The sequence below is a fragment of the Bos indicus genome, chromosome 20 (genome assembly GCF_029378745.1).
Source record: "Bos indicus isolate NIAB-ARS_2022 breed Sahiwal x Tharparkar chromosome 20, NIAB-ARS_B.indTharparkar_mat_pri_1.0, whole genome shotgun sequence".
NCBI lineage: Eukaryota > Metazoa > Chordata > Mammalia > Artiodactyla > Bovidae > Bos > Bos indicus.
The window spans coordinates 42054088-42064929 of record NC_091779.1 but is presented as its reverse complement, the minus strand read 5'-3'; the positions used below and the strand labels follow the sequence as shown (position 1 = coordinate 42064929).

Below are 10842 nucleotides of genomic sequence, written 5' to 3'. Positions count from 1 at the left end.
AAGTTCTGTTTTCATTCCAATCCCAAAGAAAAGCAATGCCAAAGAATGCTCAAACTACCACACAATTGTACTCATCTCACATGCTAGCAAAGTAATGCTCAAAATTCTCCAAGCCAGGCTTCAACAGTATGTGAACTGTGAACTTCCAGATGTTCAAGCTGTATTTAGAAAAGTCAGAGGAACCAGAGATCAAATTGCCAACACCCGTTGGATCACTGAAAAAGCAAGAGAGTTCCAGAAAAACATCTACCTCTGCTTTATTGACTACGCCAAAGCCTTTGACTGTGTGGATCACAACTAACTGTGGAAAATTCTACAAGAGATGGGAATACCAGACCACCTGACCTGCCTCCTGAGATATCTGTATGCAGGTCAAGAAGCAACAATTAGAATTGGACATGGGACAACAGACTGGTTCCAAATCAGGAAAGGAGTACATCAAGGCTGTATATTGTCACCCTGCTTATTTAACTTATATGCAGAGTACATCATGAGAAATGCTGGGCTGGATGAAGCACAAGCTGGAATCAAGATTGCCAGGAGAAATGTAAATAACCTCAGATATGCAGATGACACCAACCTTATGGCAGAAAGTGAAGAACTAAAGAGCCTCTTGATGAAAGTGAAAAAAGAGAGTGAAAAAGTTGGCTTAAACTCAACATTCAGAAAACGAAGATCATGGCATCTGGTCCCATCACTTCATGGGAAATAGACGGGAAATAATAGAAACAGTGAGAGATTTTATTTTCTTGGGCTCCAAAATCACTGCAGATGGTGACTGCAGCCATGAAATCAAAAGATGCTTGCTCGCTGGAAGAAAAGCTATGACCAACCTAGACAGCATATTAAAAAGCAGAGACATCACTTTGCCAACAAAGGTCCAGCTAGTCAAAGTTATTGTTTTTCCAGCAGTCATGTATGGATGTGAGAGTTGGATTATAAAGAAAACTGAGTGCCAAAGAATTGATGCTTTTGAACTGTGGTGTTGGAGAAGACTCTTGAGAGTCCCTCGGACTGCAAGGAGATCCAACTAGTCCATTCTAAAGGAGATCAGTCCTGGGTTTTCATTGGAAGGACTGTTGCTAAAGCTGAAACTCCAATACTTTGACCACCTGATGGGAAGAACTGACTCATCGGAAAAGACTCTGATGCTGAGCAAGATTGAAGGCAGGAGGAGAAGGGGACAACAGAGGAGAAGACAGTTGGATGGCATCACCGACTCTATGGACATGAGTTTGAGTAAGCTCCAAGAGTTGGTGATGGACAGGGAAGCCTGGCATGCTGCAGTCCTCGGGGTTGCAGAGTCAGACACGAGTGAGCAACTGAAGTGACTGACTGACTGAACAGATGGGTAAACTTTAAAAAAAAATATGGTTGGGCTGGCAAATATTAAGAGTTTTCCATGGGCTGCCTCAGACAGTCTTGTGTTAGTGAAGGTACCACAAGTGGCTATAACAAATAAATCCCCAAATAGTGGTTTAACACATAGTTTGTTTCTCACTTTAGAGAAGTCCAAGCAGGATTCTCCTATCCTTGGAGGGGAGGTGGGAGTTCCCTGGTGCCATTCATGTTCTTACTGAGGGTGCTTTTCAAGGTCACCCTCCCTGGATGTCAGCATCCAGCCAGCGAACGTGAGTAAGGGGATGGAGAGATGGCAAACATATTTCTGGCGCCACAGTCCAGAAGTTCTTCACATTCAACCAGTGGGACTCTGTCACTTGGCCTCACTTCAACAAAGGTGGAACATGGTCCCCAGTTGGGCATGCTCTTCCTGACAATTTTACAAGAATAAACATGTTTTGTGGCCAATTAAGTGTCTCTTCCACAGGTTGTTCTCTTAAATGTCCTGATATTTATACAAAAGAAATTATAATGCCTTATTGTGCTTTATTTCATCCTTTATAAAATAAATAATGAGGATCTAGGGAAGATTTGAGGACCAGAAGTTAGAGGGAATGGGATTCCCAGGTGGCGCTAGTGGTAAAGAATCCGTCTGCCAGTTCAGGAGATTTAGAAGATGCAGGTTTGATCCCTGAGTCAGGAAGATACCCTGGAGGAGGATGTGGCAACCCACTCCAATATTCTTGCCTGGAGAATCCCATGGACAGAGGAGCCTGGTGGGCTACAGTCTATGGGGCTGCAAAGAGTCAGACATGACTGAGCGACTAACATTCACAGCTATGAAGAACATACCTGCAGGACTTTAGTGTGTTGTTACTCCCTGTTCGGAACAAGTAATTCATAAAGAGTCCTCTTTACTTTGTACAAGTTGATCAGAGGGAAATTTCAAAAAGACTTCACAAACAAGTATGATGACAGAAATAATTCTGAAATAGTCATTTGGTTTAAGACAGCTCATCTAAAGCTGAAATAGTTCAGATGGCAGCCTTTGTAGATGTACAAATACCACTGAGGTTTGTGTTGTTGTTCAGTTGCTCAGTCGTTTTGGAGTCTGTGATCCCATGGACTGCAGCACACCAGCTTCCCTGTCCATCACCAACTCCCAGAGCTTGCTCAAACTCATGTCCATTGAGTCAGTGATGCCATCCAATCATCGCATCCTCTGTCATCCCCTCCTCCTCCCGCCTTCAATCTTTCCCAGCATCAGTGTCTTTTTCAATGAGTCCGTTCTTCACATCAGGTGGCCAAAGTATTGGAGTTTCAGGTTCAGCATCAGTCCTTCCAATGAATATTCAGGACTGATTTCCTTTAGGATTGACTGGTTGGATCTCCTTGCAGTCCAAGGGACTCTCAAGAGTCTTCTCCAACACCGCAGTTCAAAAGCATCAATTCTTCAGCACTCAGCCTTCTTTATGGTCCAGCTCTCACATTCATACATGATTACTGGAAAAATTATAGCTTTGACTATATGGACATTTGTTGGCAAAGTAACGTCTTTTCTTTTTAATATGCTGTCTAGGTTGGTCATAGCTTTTCTTCCAAGGAGACTCGTGAGTCCATTTCTAATCTTGAGCTCAGTTATCTATGTTTGGCTATAAAACCATGTATGCACCTGTTTATTCATCAGCTTCACAGAGACATCCCACAGGCTCTCAAGTTCAGTAAAGCCAACTCAACTCAAGACCCAATTCTGCTTTAGTTTGGATATAGACAGTACAAAAATTAGCCTGGTGTTCTTTGCTTCATTTCCCCTATCTGGTTCTGAGTTAGGGATGATTTTGTCTGCAGGGGACACTTGATTATGTCTGCAGACATTTTTGGATGTCAGAAGTGGGCAAAGAAATGCTGCTGATATCTAATGAGGAAAGGCTAGGGATGTGGTTAAACATGCTAAAATGCAGAAGACAATCCCCATCTAGCCCAGAATGTCTCTGGCGCTGAGGCTGAGATGCCATGCCCTACTCCATGGCCTGTAGGTCCTAGCTCCCATGTATCTTTCAAATCAGTTCTATCCCAGCAGCTCCATCTCAATGCCTCAGTGCAGGCCTTCACCACATCTCTTGTGGAATACAGTAGGATCCAAACACACTTTCTTCCCGCCCAGTCCTGTTGCTTCCTTGGAAGGAAATGTCCTTCTGTTTCTCACAAGCTCCCTCTCAACTTCGTGGTTCAGTTAACTCCTCAAGTATTAACTCCTCTCAGATGCCTTCCCTTTCTGGCCTACTCTGCCCCTTCTTCTCCAGTCCAAGAGGCCCTCTGTAGGTAGCTGCACCATCACACCATCATTGTCTGACTAGAACCTAAATGACTTAGAGAAGGAAGTTTAATAATCAGCCTCCATAAATAATAACACAGCACAGTTGAATTAATGCGTGATGTGCATTCTCGCTGGTGCTTCTCATGATCACAACTGGAAGGTGAGGAGACTGGATTGGATTGGATCAAAGGCAACGTGGAACCTGTGGCCACAGTGGCCTGCTGAGTTGGTCTGTGTGGCTACTGAGAGTTTGGCCACCGGCCTCATTACTGCTCAGGAGAGCCACCGAAGCTAACCTGCCCTCATGTGCCTTTGATGTGTTCCACTGCAAGAGCTTTTCTACTGTGTTATGGACTTCACTTCTTCAGGCTTCAAGAGCCATCAATATGGAGAGAAAACCTGAAAAAGGTCAGAAAACTACAGAGAGGAAAAGTGCAGGTACAATGGGAAGTCCTGAGCTGGCTTTGGCATTACTTTGATGCCCATGCAAGACTAGTCAAAGTGCTTGTTTAAAAAAGTTCAAATATTTTCCCTTGCTTTTTTGCTCCAACATTTTCAAGGCTACTGATGAATTCAGCATTCTTTCCCTCCTAGTCCTCCTGTGGCAGAGAGGAGCCTCGGGACAACTTTTTCTTATAGGCACCATCTTACATTTTTACGATTAACAAGTTAACAAATTCTAGAGAGGTCCTCTCTCACTCCTCTCTCATGTGTGTATGCACACACATGTGTGGATGTGTTTATGTGTGTATGTGACAGTAGTTTGACAGCAACAAATTATCCACGACCTACATATTTTTTCAATAGATTAGCCAATAAATGTATAATCTGGCACCCAATATCCACATTAATACGCAGCCATGAATATAAATGTGGATTCAACACTGAGAGATGAGTTATTAGTTAATAAAAAAGGATATGGAAATCACATACAGGGTATTCTATTGTGAAGGTGCACTTGAGCACATGTGCATACATGTGTGTATCATAGATGATCTGACAATATGAAAACCTCTGGGTGACAGATTCATACATGACTTATTTTTTCAGCTTATGATTTCTACTTTTCCACAATATTTCCAAAGTAACCTTTGTTTCTTTCTCCTGCTAGTAAAAGAAACACATAACACTTTCTCCAAATTGTCAATGAATGTGTAACATTTCATAGTTACATATTAACACAAGAGAAGACTCTACACATGGACATCACCAGATGGTCAACACCGAAATCAGACTGATTATATTCTTTGCAGCCAAAGATGGAGAAGCTCTGTATAGTCATATACAGTTTTTGCTGTATAGTCAGCAAAAACAAGACCGGGAGCTGACTGTGGCTCAGACCATGAACTCCTTATTGCCAGATTCAGACTTAAACTGAAGAAAGTAGGGAAAACCACTAGACCATTCAGGTATGACCTAAATCAAATCCCTTATGATTACACAGTGGAAGTGAGAAATAGATTTAAGGGACTAGATCTGATAGATAGAGTGCCTGATGAACTATGGAATGAGGTTCGTGACATTGTACAGGAGACAGGGATCAAGACCATCCCCATGGAAAAGAAATGCAAAAAAGCAAAATGGCTGTCTGGGGGAGGCCTTACAAATAGCTGTGAAAAGAAGAGAAGTGAAAAGCAAAGGAGAAAAGGAAAGATATAAGCATCTGAATGCAGAGTTCCAAAGAATATCAAGGAGAGATAAGAAAGCCTTCCTCAGCGATCAATGCAAAGAAATAGAGGAAAACAACAGAATGGGAAAGACTAGAGATCTCTTAAAGAAAATGAGAGATACCAAGGGAACATTTCGTGCAAAGATGGGCTTGATAAAGGACAGAAATGGTATGGACGTAACAGAAGCAGAAGATGTTAAGAAGAGGTAACAAGAATACACAAAAGAACTGTACAAAAAAGATCTTCACAACCCAGATAATCACGATGGTGTGATCACTCACCTAGAGCCAGACATCCTGGAATGTGAAGTCAAGTGGGCCTTAGAAAGCATCACTACAAACAAAGCTAGTGGAGGTGATGGAATTCCAGTTGAGCTCTTTCAAATCCTGAAAGATGATGCTGTGAAAGTGTTGCACTCAATATGCCAGCAAATTTGGAAAACTCAGCAGTGGCCACAGGACTGGAAAAGGTCAGTTTTCATTCCAATCCCAAAGAAAGGCAATGCCAAAGAATGCTCAAACTACTGCACAATTGCACTCATCTCACATGCTAGTAAAGTAATGCTCAAAATTCTCCAAGCCAGGCTTCAGCAATATGTGAACCGTGAACTTCCAGATGTTCAAGCTGGTTTTAGGAAAGTCAGAGGAACCAGAGATCAAATTGCGAACATCCACTGGATCATTGAAAAAGCAAGCGAGTTCCAGAAAAACATCTATTTCTGCTTTATTGACTATGCCAATGCCTTTGACTGCATGGATCACAATAAACAGTGGAAAATTCTGAAAGAGATGGGCATACAAGACCACCTGACCTGCCTCTTGAGAAATGTGTATGCAGGTCAGAAAGCAACAATTAGAACTGGACATGAAACAACAGACTGGTTCCAAATAGGGAAAGGAGTATGTCAAGGCTGCATATTGTCACCCTGCTTATTTAACTTATATGCAGAGTACATCATGAGAAACACGGGGCTGGAAGAAGCATAAGCTGGATATCAAGACTGCTGGGAGAAATATCAATAACTTCAGATATGCAGATGACACCACCCTTATTGCAGAAAAGTGAAGAGGAACTAAAAAGCCTCTTGATGAAAGTGAAAGAGGAGAGTGGAAAAAGTTGGCTTAAAGCTCAACATTCAGAAAACTAAGATCATGGCATCTGGTCCCATCACTTCATGGGAAATAGATGGGGAAACAGTGGAAACAGTGTCAGACTTTATTTTCTTGGGCTCCAAAATCACTGCAGATGGTGACTGCAGCCATGAAATTAAAAGATGCTTACTCCTTGGAAGGAAAGTTTTGACCAACCTAGATAGCATATTCAAAAGCAGAGACATTACTTTGCCAACAAAGGTCTGTCTAGTCAAAGCTATGGTTTTTCCAGTAGTCATGTATGGATGTGAGAGTTGGACTGTGAAGAAGGCTGAGTGCCAAAGAATTGATGCTTTTGAACTGCGGTGTTGGAGAAGACTCTTGAGAGTCCCTTGGACTGCAAGGAGATCCAACCAGTCCATTCTAAAGGAGATCAGTCCTGGGTGTTCATTGGAAGGACTGTTGCTAAAGCTGAAACTCCAATACTTTGGCCGTCTCATGTGAAGAGTTGACTCATTCGGAAAGGCTCTGATGCTGGGAGGGATTGGGGGCAGGAGGAGAAGGGGACAGAGGATGGATGGTTGGATGGCATCACTGACTCAATGACATGAGTTTGAGTAAACTTCAGGAGTTGGTGATGGACAGGGAGGTCTGGCGTGCTGCAATTTATGGGGTCGCAAATTGTTGGACACGACTGAGTGCCTGAACTGAACAGTTATATAAAAAAGAAACCCTCTATCCTTTCTCAGCCTTTTGGCTAAGATCAGGTGTAAAAAGAAACCCTCCAGATAGCTAATGGGTCACTCTCCTTCCCATCTTAATTCATATGATGCCCTTCTGGGCGGCTTCCCCAGCCACCTGATTGAAAATGGCACCATGTTACTCCCTACTTTATTCTGGCCATCATCTACGTCACCTTGTGACATAACACATTTTATTTCCTGTCATTGTGTGTCTTCCTGTACTAGCACGCTCCCCCAAGGGCAGGGAATTTTATTTTTTTCACTGCTATAGCCCCAGGGCCTATAACAGTGCCAGACACAAAGCAGACATTCACTAGATATCCATTAGAGTAATGAAAAAAACATATTTGTTTTAAAAAAGAAGTTTTGTCTTTGTTAATAAGAAGCCAGTGAGGTTCAGTTTAAAATTAACATTAAAAAGATGTTACATCTTTTAATGCAATGTTAGCCCTTTATTACAGGGACCTAATAAAGGAGCTGCTTGGAGCTGCCAAAAGCTATGAACCCTCCTCTTCCTTCTGCCCACTCCCTCCCCAAATCCAACATAATTTCAAGATATTCTGAGACATTCTTGAAGTCTGTCTATAAATTTCTAAAAGGGTCCACTGACCCCAGGGTAAGAGCACCTGGTTTAAAGTGTCATCTGGCTTGGAATCATGATTTCTCCTGATTCTAGTGATTCAAGGAACATATGTGACTCAAATATCAGTCTTTCCCCCTCCCATTAGCCAGTTAAATGTTAAAGGGATTCCCTCTACAAAGGACTCACTGGTTAGTGAGGGTAAGCATAATGTTTGCAGCTGAGAACCTGATAAACACCAAGATGAAAGCTGAAAATGGAGATTAATCCAGAGATTTCAAACAGTACAGGTATTTATAGAGCATAATCCAAATATGTGGTAAAGTGATTTTTTTTGCTTATCCACTGAAAGTCTGGAGTCACAGTCTCAGAAAGATAGAAAGAATAGGATCTATTCCACACAGAATATACATTTTTAATTTTATTGTTTAAAAAGCAAAATAACTGGGAATAGACACATTTATCCAAGTGAAGTTTTACATTAAATAGAAATCAAACACTTTGTAATAAAGGCCATCCAGCTAAAAACCAAATATGAGATCAGTAAAACGAGAATGATGTGACTTTGTGTTTTATTTCAATGGGCAGCCTTCATTCAGCGTCTCCACAAAAACTAGGCTAGGTCTCAATGGGCAGCAGTCACAGTTATTAGGCAAGTAAATACACCACCACTTCCGTCCGTGCCTTCCTCTATTTCTTTATGTCTTCGGTCTCATCTGGCTCCTTCTCTTGATGCTCTCTTTCCCACCTCATTTCTTTTAACTCTTGTCTGTATTTCCGTTCAATGAACCGTTTCTGATGGGCCATCTGGGGAAAGTTATCTGACACAAGGAGATATATTTTACACTTAATAAAGGAGAGCTACCAGTGCACAGAATGATGCAAACTAAATGCAACACACACGCAAACAAACATGTATTTCACAGGAATATAGAGTTGCACTTTGTAAGGCAAGAGAAAAAAAAATTGCTCATTTTCTTCTAGCATTCAGGAACACAGTGGAAGTCTGCATGGGCACCTGGCTCTGGATTTCAATGTCTGATGTGAACCCGAGCATAAAAGGCACCAGAACACACAGCTGTTAAAACAAGCATGTGACTTCAGCATGTTTCCAGCTAGGTATTTTAACACGGTTCTCCTAGCAACAAGTGACTTTTAGGGAGAGATTAAAGGCTATAGCAAAAATGAGTTGTATATTTTTACAAAGCTTAAACCCAAAACTTCAAACAAATAACAATATTATCACATCATTATTTACCAACAATTTCCCTCTTTCTGAATAGAGGAAAAAGATCAGACAGACAAAAGGAGGAGGCCACATCTTAAGTCACCGTTTCTGATAATTCAATCTGTGAAGTTTCCTCAAGAGACCCAAAGCTTATGAGCAATAGCAACCCAAGTACAGCACCTTCATTTGGTGAAAGGACATGTCCCTCAGTAGCACAGCTGAAGCTATATTTAGTTTGATATTTGACCCCGTTCAAGGGTGTTGACAGGGTGGAAATCTTGATTAAGATGTAAAAATTTTACAATTCAGTTGTTACTTGTGATATGTAATGAGTGTAGCAATGGAGTAAGAAACCAAACATGGAACACGAAAAGAGTCATCTCATACACTTATTCGACAAACACACACTTCAACAACAAACATCACAGAGAGACGCATGAGCAAATGAGAGGGACATGAGCTGTCTGGTAACTGGGTACAGGTCTGTTCAACTCAAGAGGTACTACTTCATATTTAAAAATAAGGAGGGGACATATGTGTTCCTACTGCTGATTCATGTTGAGTACGGCAGAAACCAACACAATATTGTAAAGCAATTGTCCTCCAACTAAAAACAGATAAATTTTTAAGAAAAGTAAATTTTAAAAAAGTTAAAGAGAATCAGAGAGCATGGCATATTTGAGAGAGTGCTTGATTTTGTTACGGATGAAGCATTATAAACATATACAGTATATTCCCAAACCCTCCTTCATCTTCGCTCCCAATGAGTGGAAGACAGGGAGCGACAGGGTGGTGGGAAAAGAATATGAAAGGCAAGAGGCCTAAGGTAAGGGCCTAAGAGTCAGTGATTGATTTTAAGCAAAAGAGAAACATAATGGCATCTGAATTTTAGAAATAAAATAGCAGTAAGATCCTATTGGCTAAGTATATTAAATTGATTCCTTATGTACTGTACGAAACACAGGTTTCAAATACTAAGAGCATAATCCCACCACTCAGATATAACCACAGATAAGCTTTTAGAATATATCCTTATAATGAGCCCTTTTCCTATGAAGTAAATTTATACGTGACACACATATACACAATGTAAATGTGTACATATATGAATTAGACACACAAACACTTAAAATCATTCCCTGAGCCCAACTTACACTGGGAGAGTACAGCTATAAGCACACTTTGATGGATACACTTTTTTCACTTATTCTAGTAGTATAAGCATTTTCCCGTATCATTACTCTTCAAAAATATTTTGATATTACAACATTTGGACAAAGCTAGGGTTGGTAGACTACTGTCTACGGGACAAATCTAATCCTCTACCTGTTTTGGTAAATACGGTTTGACTGGAACACAGACACTAGCCATCTGTATTCTGCCTGAGTCTATGGGCCACAACATCAGAGCTGTGTAATTGTGATAAGAGTATTTACTATCTGGTCCTTTACAGAAAATGTTTGTCAACCTCTGGGATAATTTATCTAAACATTTCTCTATGTTCAAACACACAGTCTGAAGGACTGATTGATTTTTTTAACTATTATAAGTCAACTTGTCACAATCATCATGGTTATGGAAACATTCACTCATAATGCCAAATGTTTTCTTAGGTTTGACTTCTAGAAAGGAAATCTCTAGATCAAAGGGTACGGACGTCATTCAGGACCTGACCGTACCGTCAAACTGCTTTCCTGCACTTTAAACTTTTATCTCCCACCAGTTCAGATGTGTAGGCCAGTCTTAGAATCAGCCATCTCTCCAAGTACTGTTTTATGGCTGAAAGCAAACAAATGAAAACTCCAAAGATTACCTTTAACAATCTTACAGGTGGAAAAATGGAGTCTCATTTTCATTACAATATATGTGACT

At 41.0% G+C, this 10842-nt stretch overlaps 1 protein-coding gene across 5 annotated transcripts in view; it reads right to left on the bottom strand.

Moving 5' to 3' along the window:
• Positions 1–8150: 8150 nt before the first annotated feature.
• DROSHA (drosha ribonuclease III) overlaps positions 8151–10842 on the bottom strand; it is a 123092-nt gene continuing 120400 nt past the window's right edge. For all 5 annotated transcript variants that reach the window (XM_070774804.1, XM_070774805.1, XM_019982966.2 and 2 more), the window contains one exon: positions 8151–8563. In XM_070774804.1, coding sequence (XP_070630905.1) covers positions 8433–8563 — 131 coding nt within the window. In that variant the 3' untranslated portion in view covers positions 8151–8432. The remainder of the gene's footprint in view (positions 8564–10842) is intronic.